At 43.4% G+C, this 19,083-nt stretch overlaps 1 protein-coding gene across 1 annotated transcript in view; it reads right to left on the reverse strand.

The window, feature by feature from the left end:
* CRLF3 (cytokine receptor like factor 3) overlaps positions 1-19,083 on the reverse strand; it is a 746,924-nt gene that overhangs the window by 251,252 nt on the left and 476,589 nt on the right. The window contains exon 4 of the mRNA XM_044068040.1: positions 10,120-10,207. Within this exon, the coding sequence (XP_043923975.1) occupies positions 10,120-10,207 (88 nt within the window). The remainder of the gene's footprint in view (positions 1-10,119; positions 10,208-19,083) is intronic.

Raw genomic sequence — 19,083 nt, forward strand, 5'->3', positions numbered from 1 at the left:
TTTTGTGCTAGCTGATTAAACTTAAATTCTGCTTTGTTGGAGAATTCAGGAAAAAACACAGGCAACTCAATGGATTGGTTGATATTGACAACAGAGGCAACCTTTGGAACAAAGGAAGGATTGGTTCTTAAGGAGACTCTATCTTTGTGAAACACCAAATAAGGTGGCTTAATCAATAATGCTTGGAGTTCAGAGACCCGCCTACCTGAAGTTATGGCTACCAAGAATACTGTCTTCCATGACAAGAATTTAATGTTAGACATAGTTGCGGGCTCAAAGGGAGTTGAGGTGAGCTTCTGTAATGCAAAATTGAGGTCCCATGGCATTACTTTATCAAAGACTGGAGGTCGGAGTAACAATGTCCCTTTCAGAAAAGCCCTACAAAGCCTATGAGCCATAAGGTCGGGCTCATTAGCAATGTGAAAAGTAGAAATCGCTGACAGTTGCACTTTAATGGTTGCTGTAGCTGACCCCTGACTAACAGTTGAGAAAGGAATTCTAATATTGCCAAAATAGGCGCTGTATAAAGATCAATATGTCTCTCATGGGCCCAAATAGAAAATCTCTTCCACTTACTGGAATAAATCTTCCTGGTAGAAGGCTTGTGGGAAGATGATAGAATATGGACCACGTCCGGGGAAAAATTATGAAGCCTGACTAAGGACGGAACTGGAGCAGCCAAGCTGTCAACTTGAGGGTCTGGATGGAGGGATGGAAATGTCCTGACATATGAGTCAGCAGATCTGGAGCTGGGTCCAGAATCCAGGGCTTGTCCATTAGATAGAGCTGAAGGAAGGGAAACCAAATCTGATGAGGCCAGTGTGGGGCAATGAGGATCATTTTGCTTCCCAAAGACTGTGCTTTCTGAATGACCTTTGATATCAGAGGTAACAGTGGAAAGGCATACAGAAGACCGGAGGGCCAATCGTGAACCAGAGCGTCCCTGGGTGTCTCCCTCTCCGGGAGGATAAGGGTGAAGTAGCTGCTGCATTTGGCATTGAGGGGGCTGGCAAATAGATTACAGCAAGGCTGACCCCATCTGTGGAATATCTTCACCGCAACATATTTGTTCAGGCACCACTCGTGAGGCATTAGGATAGCTCTGCTCAGCCTGTCGGCAATCATGTTGGACTTCCCTGGTATATGCATTGCAACTAGAAATCACTGGGAAGACACCGCCCACTGCCAAACTCGAAGTGCCTCTCTGCAAAGGGGGTATGATTTGATTCCTCCCTGCTTGTTCAGATACCATAACACTGACATGTTGTCTGAGTGGATTACAACTGTCCCTAGAGGGAGAAAGCTCTGAAGTGCCTGCAACGCTAATAGCACTGCTCTCATCTCCAAGACATTGATATGCAAATGGGTCTCGTGATCCTGCCACATGCCTTGGACTGTCCTGCCGAGATAATGCCCCCCCACCCAATCTGGGAGGCATCCGTGGTCACCGTGTCAACTGGAGAAGATGGAACAAAAGGCTTGCCCACGTTGAGATTGCTGCCTGAAGCCACCAGCATAGATCCTCCTTGCACGTGTCCGTAATCAGAATAGAATGGGAGAGTGGAAGATGCTGTAGTGACCATTGGGCGAAAAGCAGCCACTGAAGAACCCTCATGTGTAGTCTGGCAAGTGGAACTAGCATGATCGTGGCAGCCATGGTCCCTAATAACTTGAGGACCACTTTTGCCTTGACATTCCTCAATGGTAGTAAGGCGTAGACCTGCTGTTGTAGAGCCTGAATTCTCTCTTCTGGTAAGAAGGCCCATATGAGCACTGTATCTAGTTCGGCGCGATAAAAGTGACATGCTGCGAGGGCAACAAGGCATATTTTTTCCAATTTGGAGTAATTCCTAACCTTTGGCACAGTGTAATGGTGGCATCCCTGGTCTGTAACTGTAGATGCCTGGTGGTGGCAGAAAGAAGCCAGTCGTCCAGGTACAGAAACACTTGGAATCCCTGACGTCTCAAGTGAGCCGTTACCACTGCCATGCATTTGGTGAACACCCTGGGGGCTGTGGTGAGACCAAAGGGCAGAGCGCGAAACTGAAAATGACTGGCCCCCAGCCGGAAGCGTAGACGACTTCTTGATGCCCTGTCCATCTTGATATGGTAGTAAGCATCTTTGAGGTCGATGGAGCACATCCACACATCTTTCCCTAACAGAGGGAGTATTGACTGTAAGGTGACCTTGCGGAACTTGGACTTTTGTACATGAAGGTTCAATCGGCTGAGATCCAAGATGGGTCTCAGGTCCCCTGTTCTTTTCGGCACCAAAAAGAATCTGGAGTAAGTCCCTAATCCTACTTGGTCTGCGGGGACAGGATGGATGGCTCTCTTTGAAAGCAACTTTTTTATTTCTAAAGTTGCGGAATCCCTGTGACTGGGTGGAACATCTGGGATTCTCTTGGTTGGCAGGGGAGGAGAAGAGAAGGGAATATGATAAACTCTAGAAATTATCTTTAATACCCACTCGTCTTGGGTGACGTCTTGCCAGGCTTCTGGGAAAAAAGAAATGCGACCCCCGACCGGCTCCAGAGATGCACAGTCAGGCCTCCCTTCAGGAGCGCTGGTAGGGAGAACTACAAAAGGAATCACGGTCCCCCTGGTTACGTGGGCCGCCTGTGCCTCTAAAGCAGTGTCTACCTGAATTTCCACCCCTCCCCTGTCTCTGGAGGGGGAATCACTTTGTGCTTCCTGAAAAAACCTCTGCGACTTCCTGAACCACATTTTCCCACCCTTCTGGCCTTTGGGGTAAGGTCTAGAAGGCATGGAAAAATGGACTCCCATGGCAGACAGGGTTTTTCCTTCCTGCTCTCACCTAGTAACAGTGTCCTTCACCTTGGTTCCGAACAACAATGAACAGTCAAAGGGGGCACTGGTGAACGCAGACTTGAAGGCCTCCACGAAATTGCACAGGCGCATCCAGGTGTGTCTCCTAAGAGAGACTCTGGAACCCGCTGCCCTACTCGCTGTCGGCTGCATATGAGATCAGCCTCATGAAGGAGCTGGTAAGGGAATTTAGGGTAGACATCTGTGCATTGACCTTCTGTGCCACAGCATCAGAAATGTTACCCTGTAGAGAATCTCCTAGCTCTTTTAGGAGATCTCTACGGAGCCTTGTAAAATGCGTCAAGTAGTTTAGCGACTGCAGTGTAAAGGCCGCTGAGGTAAACACATACTTCCCATACCTGTCCATAGCCCGGGACTTTTTGTTAGGCAGTTGGACGGTAGATGAAGTTTCAGCAAGTTCCTTCTTGGTGGCTGCTGCCACCACCATGACATCTACTGGAACGCCTTTTGTTAGATATTCCTTGTCAGTGGAGGTGGACAAAAACTTATTGGGACTCCCAGAGATGGGTTCCACAGTGTCAGGAGTTTCCCACACCTTTCGACAAACAAGATCTAGTAGCTCATCGAAAGGGGGAGAAACCCAAGAGGTGGAGGGTTGAGACCCGAAAGCCTTCAGGAACACCGATTCCTCATCAGAAGGGGATTTGGAGGCCCAGCCGCCTCTCTGCTTCAAGATCTCAAGGATATCTGAAAAAGAGATATCTTCAGAAGATGACTTGGGGGACCTCTCTGACTCCTCGAGGTCGGTGTCCAACATGAGAGACTCATCTGGGGAGTCAAGGTGTTTCCTCTTACACAATCTCTTTCTGGGGAGACGTCAGACAGTTGGGGACCACTCATGGAGATATCCTGAGACTTAGGGTCTCCACTGCCCAGAGATAGAGGGTGATCCGAAACTGACACCCCGTGCCAGAGGTTGCAGAGTATCAGTGCCATAGGATGCAGCTGACGACCTGGCCAGCACGCTCCTCATAACCTCAAAGGCTGATCCCCCCAGCTCCGAAGGTCGACTAACTGTAGAGGATACAGTAGTAGTCCTCAGCGCCGAGGAAATGAGGTCCGAAGCAGATGTCGGGTCCAAGCTCACTCGAAACAAAGCACTGAGAGGAAGGCTCGGAACCGATGAAGATTGATCCGAGCTCTCCCCTTGGGTCTAACCGGAGAACCGTGGACCATCGACCCCATGAACGGAGCCAACGGAGTCAAAGCAGAAATCGGAACTGAGAGGCCAGACGAGGATACTGGAACCGACAGAACGGCACCCAACGAAACTGACAACTCTGGCTCCTAGGGCCAAGAAAGGCTCAGAGGAGGAACAACAAAGGATGAAGAGGCCATAGGCTTCGGTGCCGACTGGGTCGGAGCCTAAATCAATTTGGCCAACACCGATGACTGAAGCAGTTTCTTCATCACTCCATCAACATCCTCATCGGAAAGGGTCCTAGAGGACCTGGAGGATATAGTTGGAGAGCTGGATCTCCCTACAGAAGGGGACTTGTGTGAAGGAGAAACTGGTCGAATAACTGGAGACCGGCTCCGAACCAAAATATCCATGACTGGCTCCGAAAGACTGGGAGCCGATACGGACTTAGTCAAGACACTACCTTCTGTCAGCACCGAGGGCATTGGAACCGAAGAAGGAGAAGCTGTTCTAGCAACTTTCTCTGGTGGCTCCGAGGAAACAGACAGAGCCGGAGAGTGCTTCTTAGAAGTCTTTTTGTCCTTTTTAGCTGGAGAGGTTAAGGCACTGGAAGACTTAGCCAAGTCTTCCTCGAAGGAGTGTTTAAGCAGTCCTTTCCAAATGAGCTTGTTCCTCCTCTCCTGTAGTACACAGGGACTGAAGGAATGACAAATAAGCAGGACTCTTAGAGGTGAATAGCCCCCAAACAGTACACACACACAGAGTGCCCATCAGTCAAAGACATTTTATTGTTGCATTCAACACACTTTTTAAATCCTGAAGGCCTGTGTTCCTTAGAATCCTTGGACATGCTGAATAAAGGAGAACACACACAGGTACAAAGCGAAACGTACACGCACTGGACCCAACTAAACCCCACATGGGAAACTAGAGCCTCTAACTAAAAACGGCCGAGTAACCGGTGGGAAAAAGACTACAGGGAGGACTAGGTCCTCAACTTAAATGGGGCTAGCCGGGAAACAAAGTCAGGATAGCACCACTAGCCAGATATGACAACACAAAAAGCTAAAAGAATGGAGCACCAAACCAAAAACCACACGGAAACAATGGGGAGGACTAGGTCCTCTAACTGAAACGGGCCTAGCCCGTGGGAAGAAAGGAAACAAACGGGATACCAAAACGGACAACGAAAACGCCACAAAAACAGCAAGAGAAGCAAAACAAAGGCAGTAAAACACCACTACCACACACAGAGAGCTATGAAAATAGCTTTTTTGAGCAACAAGTCAAAAGCTTATAAAAGGTTTATAAACAGTATACTTAGCCACGGCCAAAAACGGGACCACGTCTGAGTGTAATGAACGGCAAACGAGATCGGGAATAGACCTGTTGCATGATGGGATAACTCTTAGCCACGAGCCAATTGAAGACTTCGAGCTAGAGTATGGCCGAGGTTTGGCTCCGAACCCACGGGTAAGAATGAAGGCGAGATTGGACTACACAACATCTCACGTTCATTGAAACAGCATTGAAACCCACATACCACATCCAAAGAAAATGCATCTGACCAGTGGTGGATAAAGATTACCTTCGGGCTGTTTTCAAATCATTGGCTCCCTTGCACATGAAACAAGAAACATACATGTGTTCTTTGATACACTTTCCTGACTTTATTAAATTATATTCCTTGTATAATACAGCAGCACACATGTTAGACAGATATAATACAGCAGCACACTTGTTAGACAGAGCGCATTTTAAATTTATTGCTTGAATATTTTTCCAGAAGGCAATGAAACAAAATGCATGAACCAATAATGACAAAGCTGCCCAATTTAGAACATGTCCATCATAAAAGTTTACTTCCACTCCCACACACTATATATATATATATATATATATATATATATATATATATATATATATATATATATAATGACAGTAGTGCAAGCCATAGGCATCTTACACAGCTTGTTGCACTTATTTTCAATTTCAGTTTTTTTTTTTGTGGGGGGGCGGCAAACATTTTGGAAAGTTGTTAGAATAAAATGTGTTACCTCAATCAAGTCTAGAACCCAGGACCCTGTGTACTACAGTCAGAGCAACATACCACTATGCCATTGCCAAATCAGCAATTTCTTGAAAGACAGGAAGACTGAAACTGAAATGGCTATCATTTAGTGAATTCAGTTCTCACTTCCCACCATAGCTCTAGTCTCAACCTCTTAGCACAAATGGACAAAGTCAATAATGGGGGAATACAGACCCAAAATAGGGACAAATTTCAAAGACTGATCTTATAAACTTAGAAAATTGCTAGAATAAAAGGTTTTGTGTTACCATTTAGTTTCTGAAGTATATGAAGTCTGAAATTCAAATGCCTGTCATTATTTAGTGAACTCAATCCTACAGTGATTTGCCACAAATCATGAAAACCACAGATTTTATAAGGAATAGATCAAAGATATGAGGCTTTACTTTACAAGTGGTGGTGGCTAGGGACAAACTACAGATTTTATGAGGAACAGATCAAAGATATAAGGCTTTAATTCACAAGTGTTGGTGGCGGCTAGGGACTTTAGGCTCTTTTTACCCTGTACCCAAGGTACAGAGTTTGAGCCTGAGTATCTATAGCCACCAGGTATATCACAGTGGGGGCATTTTCACTCACACACACACTTATTATAATAAAGCATATGTGCCTGGAGGTGATAAAAAATCAACTTTAGATGAATAATACAGGTTTACAGTTTTTATGAGAAAAACTCATCTTGATAATACATTATTCCACCTTATGTGGCTCCTGATTAACATACAAAAATCAAAGTATTCATGTTCACTTCACGCAAACAGATGCACATTCATTATGCACATCGAAATTTCTATTCTCATTCATAAATGGAGTACACTTGTGCCGGTCTGCAAAATTCTTTATCAAGACACTTACATCACTCTATCTTGAATCTGCAGCAACACTTTACTTTACCAGCATCACAATATATATAATATTAGTACAGCTGTGTCAATGGAAAAGTACTGGAAAACATTCAAATGCACACAGTATTTGTACCTTTTATGCCATCGAAATCCACTTCCCATTCACATTTAAACAAAGCAATTTACCCAATAGAAACACTCTGCTCTGAGTTCTTTATGTATTATGCAGTTTAAAGTTACATAAATAAAAGATATTCATTAGTTCAGTAACTGTTAGAGACTTACTGATATTCATATCAGCTGCTCATTGAATTGCTAGCGCTTCCCGACCCTTCATTCAGCTGCTCATTCAAGTAATTCTTCAAAGAATTAAAAAAGAATAAACTAGCTCCCCGGCCTGCTTGCAGATCCAATCCGCTCGCTAATTCCTGGACCCTGCTAGAGCCAACACTCATTTGAATAACCATGAATCGTTTTGAAAACTATTTCCTGCTGCTCGCACTCGCAGAGCAATCACAGAAACAAAAATGTGTGCAGTGGAGCCCTTGAGCTCAATTCCGACAGGCTAGTAGCCCTGATAGAGCTGACGTCATCACACACATGGTGACGTCAGCCCAAAAAATAAACGGAGAAAAAAAAATAAAAATAAAAACTTGGGAAAAGTTGGAAATGAAGGGGTGCCACTCAGGAATCATGGTACCCCATTATTTGGACCCCAAAACTCGGTAAAAAACGAGTAATTCGGTACGGTTGGGAAGTATGGTCTCTGGGGTAGCCTGATACCCAGTTAGCAAGCATTAAACAAACCCATAAACAAACAAGCAGACAAACAGATAAATATCAAAGTGGAACAGGTTCTGGAAAGTACCCAGTTTGGGAATGTGACGGCTACACTTTTGCTGTTTGCAGATAATTATGTCTTGTTAGCCTCAAGTGACAGTGAACTCTGGCATGCAATGAAGCAGTTTGCTGCTAAGTGTGAAGTAGGTGAGATGAAAACTGACACCTTCAAATCAGAGTTCATGGTTCTCTGCTGGAAAAAGAGTAGACTTTTCTCTACAGGCAAGGGAAAGCAATTACTTCAGGTGGCAGAATTTAAGTTACTTTGGGGTTTTAGTTCAAAAGTGAACATAGAAGGGATTAGGACACTGACCAACAAAGAGTTGCATTGATGGCAGTGCAGCAAATGCTGTAGCACACTGTAGTGGTGAGATAAGGAGTGACTTTTAGGTCAAAGTTTTCAGTTTATGGGCTTGTATGTGAACTCATCCTCACGTATGGTCACACCTGGGCATACTGACAGGGCAATGGACATAACCTGCAGGAATAAGATTCCTTCGCATGGTAACTGAGTGTATTCTCCATGACAGGATAAGGGGTTTGACAGGACAAAAGTATCTATGGGTACAGCCACTGCTTCTCCATGATGACAGGAATTAGCTAAGGTATATGGACACCTTGTGAGGATGCTCCCTGGGTGCCCCTCAAGGGAAGTGTACCAGGCATGGCCTACTTGGAAGAGTTCCAGGGCAAACACAAGACATGATAGAGGCATTATATATCTCTCAGCTTGCCAGTGGATCAAACAGGATGAGCTGGAGACTGAGCTTGCTACCACAGTGACCCTCACCAGGACAATCACTTTAGAAAATGGGTATATAATGAACATGAGCCATACAAGACAAGCAGTTAAAATATCTCCACATTAAGTTGGGTATTGTACAGTTTCTCTTAAATTTCTCCAAGAAATGTGATTCACTGCCTGGAAATAGAGAAGCCACATGTTAGGACTTCTTTAATATCTGTTATGGACAAAAATGGCAACAATAAATTCTCCTTCCTTTATTTCTTCTCTAAAATGAGAAAGTGAACTAGGTTTGACTAATGACCAGGAGCCAAAGGTCTAGCTTGAGAAGGAAAGCCTGAATGGCCTACATCCCACTCTTCTATGTCTGGAGGCACGGAAGAGTAAGGGATTTCCTGGCACAGGACAACTATGCAGTCTACAAGGCAAGATCTGGGCAGAAGAAAGTTAGTAGGAAACTCAATGCACACGACCATGCATTACTGTAATGTCTTGGCTTCTCTTCCTGTGTGTGCAGCTAGGTTACATCATAAAAGAGGAATTGCTCAAAATGTCAGTAGTATAGTGGCTCCTGGATCCCCCTAAGTCCTGAACTGAAACCGAGAATATACAAGTCATGATGGGAAAAAAACAGAAAAGAGTGGAGCCTGTTGTTAGCAAATAAGATGGACCAAAAACAGAAATTAAAAGAAAAAGGATTTTGCCTTACAAAGAAGACCTGCCTCTTTAAAGACAGAAAAGCTGGGGTTAGGACATTTCAAGTTTCACAGTTGGCATTTGAACATTCTTTCTACTGGTATTCCTTTCTCAACAAATTTCACAGTTCCATTTCTGTAATGTAATGAGGAACATCCTGAGATCTGACTGGAAATAGCAGTGACAATGTTAAATCATCAGCACTAATGGCAGCTGGAGTCACCACATAAAGGCAAAAGACTGATCAAGCAAAGCTGGTGATGGTCCTTTCTGAAAACAACATGGCCACTTCCTATGTCTGAAATGTAAAGGTCTACAGACTTTTATGCTCTCAGCACATATAGACACTTTCCTAAAGTAATTATAAGGTATAGACACAGACAGTATAAACAAAAGGAAAGAACTGAATACTTGAATCATTAGCATACCTTTTATCCTAGGCACTGGTGATACAAGCACATTCAGAGATTTACTGATGGGTACACAGCAAAAGAAAACTAAGTTTTCATTAGCTAGACCTATCCACTTCAGAACTCCCCTAAAGGTAGGATAGCACTTTTTTATTTTATTTTATTCAGTCTTGGTCCAAGGTTGTTACCTCCTTCAGTCCAGTTCAAGTGACCACTGACAAAGAAGCATCTAACAGCATTCAGCTCCTCACTTTTCAGCCAGCAACTTTACAGGATCCTTATGTCACTAAAAGAAGTATTTAGAAAGAAAACAATGCAAGAACTATGCCCAACAGGGCTAATGTATACAAAAGAAAGTGAAAAAAGATGACTGTAGCTCCATAATCTAGGTCTTCATATTTACTCTGGGATTTTTTACCACCTGAATTCTCTGAAAAAAATGTTATACCCTTGCACTGACGCAACCAGAACTTCAGTAAAACATGTAAAAAGGCATTTACCTATCCAGCTGAATCTGCAGTGCCTTTTTGGTGAAGTTTCCAAGTTTGTCTTTCTTATCCCCTGAGTTGCACTGCACAGCAACCTCTCCTGAAAAAAAAGAAAGAAGAAAAAATATCATTCAGATTTTGCTTGTAATTGCTAGTGATTAACTCTACTGCCCCCCCAAAAATAAACACAGATACACCTCTCATGCACATAGTTTGGCATTGTTTTACTTCAACTCTTCATAATATTAACTGGCTGTAATTTTTCAAGTTGGGTCAGAGGTTACTTACATCATTTATATATATAAAAGTAAAGTACAGTTGTGTACACTTACCATAAATGTAGATGCTTGAGTGTATTCACTGTTGCAGTCATTACATTTGGGTAATCTGCTGGCAGGTTGTCCTCAGTTGGCCTGATTAACAAAGTCTTGGGTCCTGCATCAGTTGCTGTCCCTTCTTCTGTGACGTCAGGTCGTCAGGGGTAAAAAACATGCAGCCGCCATTACATCAGTTTTTTTGCCCCAGATGTCAGGTGCCCCCCAAATGGGGAGCAAAATAAAATTAAAAACAAAAATATACCTCCAACCAAAAGCAAATACACCAAAAAGGCTTTTAAGCATAGTAAAAGAGAGTAGAGGTATAGTTAGAGAAAAACTGGGGGCTGGAGGGAGGGTAACCAGGACTGCAACAGTGAATACACTCGAACATCTACATTTATAGTAAGTGTATTCAACTGTACTATGTTCGTGTTTCACTGTTGCAGTCATTACATTTGGGCAGATTCCCAAAGCTATGGTTGGGAGGATGGATGTATATAGCATTAGGACCAGCTATAAGGCCCTGCAACTGGATTTAGAGAAAATTGGTAAATGATAATGCTTGGTGAATGTATGAAATGAACTCCAGGTAGCAGCTTCTAGAATATCCCTGGTAGGAACACCTCTGAGAAAAGCTGCAGAAGTAGATGCAGCCCTGGTGGAATGAGATCTCATCCCCTGGGGGATAGGTTTTCCATGATGCTTAGAGCAGAAATGAATGCAATGGCTTATCCATTTAAAAATGGTTTGTTTTGAAATAGCCTTCCCCTCTGCCCCTGCAGTAAATGCTACCAGCAATTGTTTAGATTTTCTTCGAGATTTAGTCCTGTCCAAGTAGAATCTAAGTTGTCTGTGCACATCCAATAAATGCAGAATCCATTCCCCTTTACTCTGTGGATTGGGAAAGAAAGTTGGCAAATGAATGGACTGATTAAGAGCCACGCTGGATACCACCTTGGGCATGAAGGATGGATTGGTCCTGAGTGACACCCTGTCCGCATGAAAGATGATGAAAGGCTCCACTGCCATAAGGGCCTGTAATTCAGATATCCTAGCTGAAGTGATTGCTAAAAGGAAGTCTATTTTCTAGGAAAGAAAGTTTAAGTCTGCAGTAGCAGCTGGCTCGAAAGGAGGTAGAATGAGTTTCTCCAGTGCAAAGTTAAGGTCCCAGGCAGGGGTTGGAGCTCTCCTGGGTGGTCTCAAGTTTTTGGCCCCTCTGAGGTACTGCTTGAGCAGAGGATGAGAGAAGAGGGGAGGTTCTGTGTTATAATGAGCTGAAATGGCTGAGGTGTGGATTTTAATGGAGGAAAAAGACATGCCCTTGTGAAGCATCTCAGTTAAGTATTGCAAAATCTGAGGTAAATTGGGCGCTGCTGTACTCATCCCTTGAGACTGATTCCAGGCACAGAATCTTTTCCATTTGTCAGCATAAGATTTTCTAGTACTAGGTCTTCTTGCTCCCAAGATGAAATCCATCACAGGTTTGCTGAGGGATGCTAAGGGTGAATTTAAGTGATTAGCCAAGCTGCAAGGTTCAATGTTGGGAGCTGAGGGTGCAGAAAATGGTTCTCTTGCTGAGACAGTAAGGAAGGTGTCTGAGGCAGGTGCCATGGAGAAATTTGTGACACACCGCGCAGGAGTGGGTACCAGTGTTGACGTGGTCAGTCTGGAGCAATCAAAATCATTTTTGGTTTGTCCTGTTTGACTTTTTGCAGAACTTTGGAGAGCAGAGGCAGAGGGGGAAAGGCGTAGACTGATAGGTTTTCTAGCTGAAGGACAGAGCATCCACTTTCCAGGTTTTTTTGTGAGGAGTTCTTGTGCAAAATTTGTCCAACTGGTAGTTCTGGGGGGGAGGCAAATAGATCTATGTCTGGGCTCCCCCATTTGCTTGTCAACATGTTGAAATCCGTGGTTCCGGTTTCCACTCATGTGGGTCCATGAGATTTCTGCTTAATCCGCTTGCCAGTGTATTCAGTTTTCCAGGCAGGAATTGGGCTTGTAGTTGCACTTGGTAGCTCAAGGCCATGTTCCACAATGCCATGGCTAGTCTGCAGAGGGAGTAGGAATGTGTACCTCCCTGCTTGTTTATGCACCACATAACTGTGGTGTTGTCCGTCTTTACCATGAGTTGTTCTGGATGAATGTAGTCCTTGAAGGCTGTCAGAGCATTCTGTACAGCTAACATTTCTTTTTGATTGATATGTAGGTGCATTTGATTTGGGCTCCATTTGCCCTGAATGGACTTCCCTGCCAGGTGAGCCCCCCATGCATAGTCTAATGTGTCTGTAGTTAGGGTTTGGGTGGCAGGGGGTAGTGTGAATGGCAGTCCCTTGTTTTGGTGACAGGCCTCTGCCCACCATAGGAACTCTAGGCGTAGGCAAGGTATGATAAGAATCATTGTTTCCAGGCTGTGACAATGTTGACTCCATAGACTTTTCAAGTACCATTGAAGTTTCCTCATATGCAGTCTTGCATATGGAATTAGAAAAATGCAGGAGGCCATGAACCCCAAGGCTTGCAGTATTTGTCTTGCAGATAGCAGGGTTTTTGTGGCAACTTGTTTGAAGTAAGTTACCAAATGAATTTGCTTTTCTGGCGTGAGGAAAGTCATCTGGGCAGTTGTATTCAAGCTTGCACCCAGGAATGTAATCTGTTGAGAGGGTACCAGTTGTGATTTCTTTTCGTTTATGGTGTACCCTAGACAAGTTAGAACCCTTTTTACAAACGCCAGATGATTTATAAGTATGGCCTGGTTTTCTGCTTGAATTAGACAATCGTCCAGGTATGGATATATTTGAATATTTCTTTACCTTCAAAATGCAATTACTGGAGCCAGGCACTTTGTGAATACCCTGGGCACAGTAGACAAGCCAAAGGGCAGTGCAGAGAACTGATAATACAAGTAGCCTGCTTTGAAGTGTAGGTATCCTCTGCAAGATTCCCTGATTGGGATATGCAGGTAAGCTTCTTTTAAATCTAGAGTTGCCAACTAGGCATCCTTGCCTCGCATGGGAAGTAACTGGTGAAGAGTCAGCATCTTGAATTTTGGAATGTCCAGAAAGGTGTTTAGAGTAGACAGGTCCAGAATTGGACGCCATGATTTGTCTTTTCTGGGTACCAGGAAAAGCCTGGAATAGAAACCTTGTCCCTTTTCCTCTTCTGGTACCGGTTGAATAGCCCCCATGTTTAAAGGGAAAGTACTTGTCTCTGTGCCTCTGCCCACTGATTTGGGGGCAGGTCTGGCCACCCGTTTGGTGTTGGCAACGTGTGGAAATGAAATCTGTAACTCTGGGACACTATATTTAAAACCCATTTGTCCTGGGTTATGAGTTCCCAGTTTTTTCCATGAAGAGCACTCTTTCCCCCCAAAGGGGGGCTAAAAGGTAAGTGCTTGGTAATTTTAAAGGAAAGTAATTGAGACTGTTTACCATAGGGGGGTGTCTTGTTATTTCCAGAGTTGGAAGTGGAGGCCCCCCCATTGCTTAGTTCTGAGAGTCCCTTGGGACTGAAACCGGTTGCTTTTGGTGTGTCTGAATTTGGCTTGAGAGGATCTGGAAGGAGCTGGAAAGGACCAATTCTTAGTAGGCCAGTGCCCACTAAATCTTGGAGGTTGCACTTGTAAGAAATCTTTCACAGTTTGCATAGATTTAGCTTTATCTTCCATATTTTTTAGAACTTCTTCAGCCTTAATGCCAAACAGGCGGTCCTGATTTAAAGGAGCATCCAACAACTTTGCTTTAACATGATCAGGCAGAGATTGCTCCTTAAGCCAAGCATGTCTTCTAAGCACAGACCCAGTAACAGCAGCCCTGCAAGAGGCCTCTAAAGAATCAAAAGCACATTGCAACTTGTTCAGCTGAATGCAATAAATCCTGTAAATCTTTATTTTCCACACAGTCAGAAATCAACATCATTTTCTGTTTAAGCAGTCCCATAATATGCTGTTGATAATTTAGAATATGTAATTGGCAGTTTAAAACCCTGACTGCCAAGGTTGCAGAAGTATAAACCTTTTTACCCCATCTATCCAGCGCCCTGGAGTGTCTATCAGAAGGGGTAGGATTTTTAGCAGTAGATGCCTTAATGCCCTTGGGCCCCTGAGAAATGGTTTCTGTGTCTGCAACAGGATTTTTGAAAAGGAACTTGTGGGACTCAGGAACTCTGCAGTATCTGTCAGGTTTACTAGGGGCCGGAGTCAGGGAATCAGGGGCCATACTGGATTCCGAAAACACATCATCAGCAATGTCTAGTACAGGAGGTATAGCCAAAGGTCTATGCTAAGGTAGAAGAAGGAAATCCCTAAGCCTCTTTTTAGATTCAGAAAATTCCTGGCTTTCCCAGTGGAAATGCTCCCTTAAGGTATGTAAAGTTTCCCCAAAAGAAAAGTCCTCAGGGGGAAAGCAGAGGGAATGGAATCCTCTGCATCAGAATCCTCATAAGTAGGAAAGGACAAATCCAGGTCATTGGAAGAATTAGAAGAAACAGAGTCCTGAACAGAAGATTCATAATCAAGTTCAGTCCTAGGCCTCTTAGAAGGACGGGGTTGACTACCCCTGATTAGAGTGATAAGATCCTCAGCCATTTTGATCATTTGTTTTTTAGGCATAGGGGCCTGAACATGTGGCATGGGCATCAGTTTTTTAGTCATAGATTAGGCCTTAGAATAGAAGGTGGAGTCTGATTAATATGCAAGTCTGTAGGCCTGAATACACCCTCAGAAGCCGGTGTCTACACAGCGGCTCCGGACCCATCCAAGGTAGAGACATCTGCGGGTTTCAAAGGTAAAGCATCTCGCAGCATACCGGACTCCGAATGGTCTCAGTAGAGGCCTGTGAGTCAGAAGTAGCGGGTATCAGGGGCTGCGAAAGTGCCTCACTGAGTACTAGCGAACTGGCGACTGGCTTAGGAGAAGCATTGTCAGCAGTTTTGGACCTTGACGGCCTGTCTCTGTCTTTTTCTTTGCGTTTTTTTTCAGAATTCTGGTAGTTGGATGGGTAACCGATGTCATTTCTGGATAATTAAACCGAGAACCGAAATATTTAGAAGCAAAAATGTACTGACGATGGATAGTGCGCTGATTAAATAAAGCACAAAACTGACAGCAAGGTACGTTGTGGTCTGGGCCTAGGCAAGGAATACAGTACAAATGAAAATCTTTATGAGGTATTTGCTTCCCACAAGTAATGCAATTATTAACTTTTACTGACATCGGTAAGGAGCAAGAAAAAGTTTCCCCAACGGGGTACTTAACTTTAAGTCGAAGACTTCAGTTCTGAAACTCGAAAACGAAAATTTCAGGAGTCGGCTGACCGGCGCTTGCGAACAGCTTCTGCTTCGAGCACCGCACGGCAAGAAAGACTGATGTAATGGCATCAGCTGCATGTTTTATACCCCTGACGACCTGACGTCACAGAAGAAGGGACAGCAACCGACGCAGGACCCAAGACTTTGTTAATCAGGCCGACTGAGGGCAACCTGCCAGCAGATTACCCACATGTAATGACTGCAACAGTGAAACATGAAAAACATCCATAGTACTGCAGAATCAACTTACTTCACGGTGCTCACACGACAAATACAGTCCAGCTGCAGCAGTAGCACAGTAGTTTTTTTTTTTTGCTTCTTTTCTTCTATTATTCATGGTTCCCCACAGTTTAACATTTCTAGATCCTTATACCAGTTTACCAACCAAACTGGTTCCAGATGTATGGCACATCACCCACCGGACCACAGAAACATCAGCAGTCTCAGCACACTCAGTGCAACAGTATGACCTTCAGGGTAAGACTAGTTAGGGAACCTTGTCTGAAAGGGCAAGAACAGCCTGCACTATAAGGAATGCCCACTTCCCACTGTTTGCGGACTGACAAACTCTTACTGTTACTACACAAGTATGCCAGGAGTCAGCAATCATCTGATCAGTCTAAGCCAAGAATGACTACTCAGTAACACTATAAAGATCTGAAACCAATTCAATACACAGTGACCTATCCACCATTAAAGACAAACATCCAACAGATGTTCTGAATTTTCATCTTGTTCTCTGTACCAGAGATTGAGGTTTTCAGTCAGAAGATCACACCTGCACAACTCACACACAAAATGAAATGCAAATTAATTTCTGATGCCTAAAGCTCATTACATTATCTTCTGTGGACTACATGCTACACAATAGCATACTGGTACTCCATATCAGGCTGGAAGAACACTCTGTAGTGACCACTGCAGACACAACCTTCATATTCAAAAAGCAGCATATTGTGCAATAAATATATTCATAAAAAACTTAAAATATCTAGATCTAAATTAAATTAATGAAGTATATATTGTTGTTATTCATAATTAAGTTCCAATAATTCATAACCTGGCTGCTCTCGTCTTTTTAATATGCTTATTACAGAAATATTGTTGTACAAACTAGGGTGTATTGTTGCCTTTAAGTGTATTTACCAAATTAATTCTGTGTCCCAACAAAGTTTCCCACTCACTGCCTCTATCACTAATATATACCCTGTCTATTTATAAAAGATGTGAACATTTTAAAAAGATTGCACTTTATAGAATGTTTATATAGGGCAATGGTATTTTTACTTTTTTTTAATGTCGTAAGAATGCTCACAAATTCTGCCTTTGAAATGATGGTCTTCCATCCCTACATAATCAGGCGGGACAAAAAGAACACGGAGTTATATAACCCCTCCCCCCAGCTTCACAATTAAACTGACCCTTTCACTTTATTGTTGATTGTCAAGGGCTGTGTTTTTTAAACAAGAAACATATTTATTAAATTATCACTTATGATATAGGCAATCACACATTTATAAAAATGAAAACAAACAATATTGACATAATCCCACTTTTCTCTTACTTTTATTCTCCAAAAAAAGTTTGCTGTTGTTTCCTTTGCTACATTCAATAATTGGTTTGTGCCTAGTTTTTCTTTCAATTCAGTATTAAATGTTAAATCACAGGTTTTGTTAACTATATCCTTTTTCCTATCTGCATCTTTGGAAAAAGGAATAACCAAAGAATGCATCATGGTATTACCAATTTCTTTTGTTTCACTTGCCTTCTTTGGTAAAGTAAAACCAAGGTTACCAAGAATGTACTTGAATTTTGTATTCCTGCCTGCATTATTAGTATTGATAAAAATACCATCTGCACATTAACTATGCTCTTCTTCTAATGTATATTCTGTCTTAGCCCTGCTGACCTTCATTCCTCTGCTCTCTAGGGCATATCTCCACCTCTCCAGAGTCTCCTCAACCTGATTCCTACTCTCACTACAGATCACGATGTCATCTGCAAACATCATAGTCCACGGGGCCTCCTGTCTGATCTCATCTGTCAACCTGTCCATCACCACTGCAAATAAGAAAGGACTCAGAGCTGATCCTTGATGTAATCCCACCTCCACCTTAAATGGATCTGTCACTCCCACTGCAGTCCTCACCACTGTCCCACTACCCTCGTACATATCCTGTACCACTCTTACATACTTCTCTGCCACTCCCGACTTCCTCATACAATACCACAACTCTTCTCTAGGCACCCTGTCATATGCTTTCTCCAAGTCTACAAAGACACAATGCAACTCCTTCTGACCTTCTCTGTATTTCACCAATAACACTCTCAGAGCAAACATTGCATCTGTAGTGCTCTTTCCTGGCATGAAACCATACTGCTGATCACTAATCATCACCTCCCTTCTTAACCTAGCTTCTACTACTCTTTCCCATAATTTCAAGCTGTGACTGATCAATTTTATCCCTCTGTAGTTACTGCAGCTCTGCACATCACCCTTATTCTTAAAGATAGGTACCAAAACACTTTTTATCCACTCCTCAGGCATCCTCTGACTTTCCAAAATTTCACTAAACAATCTAGTTAAAAATTCCACTGCCATTTCTCCTAAGCACCTCCATGCTTCCATTGGTATGTCATCTGGTCCAACAGCCTTTCCATTCTTCATCCTCTTCATAGCTGTCCTTACTTCCTCCTTGCTAATCTGTTTCACTTCCTGATTCACTATCCCCACATCATCCAACCTTCTCTCTCTCTCATTCTCTTCATTCATCAGCCTCTCAAAATACTCTTTCCATCTACTCAACACACTCTCCTCTCTTGTGAGTACCTTTCCCTCACTATCCTTTATCACCCTTACTTGCTGCACATCTTTCCCAGCTCTGTCCTTCTGTCTAGCCAATCGGTACAGGTCCTTTTCTCCCTCTTTAGTGTCCAATCTCTCATACAACTCTCCATACGCCTTATCCTTAGCTTTCGCCACCTCTCTCTTTGCCATGCGCCTCATCTCCTTATACTCATGTCTACTTTCTTCATCTCTTTGACAATCCCACTTCTTCTTCGCCAGCCTCTTCCTCTGTATACTCTCCTGTACTTCCTCATTCCACCACCAGGTCTCCTTGTTCTCCTTCCTCTGTCCAGATGTCACACCAAGCACCTTTCTAGCAGTCTCCCTTACTAGTTCTGCTGCAGTTACCCAGCTATTCGGTAACTCTCCACTGCCTCCCAGTGCCTGTCTTAACTCTTCCCTAAACTCCACTTCACAATCACCCTTTTTTAACTTCCACCATTTAATCCTTGGCACTGCTTTCACACTCCTCCTCCTCTTCTTGATCACCAACGTCATACTACAGAC

This window comes from Protopterus annectens, chromosome 4.part0 (genome assembly GCF_019279795.1).
Source record: "Protopterus annectens isolate FY-2018-M chromosome 4.part0, PAN1.0, whole genome shotgun sequence".
Lineage (NCBI taxonomy): Eukaryota > Metazoa > Chordata > Ceratodontiformes > Protopteridae > Protopterus > Protopterus annectens.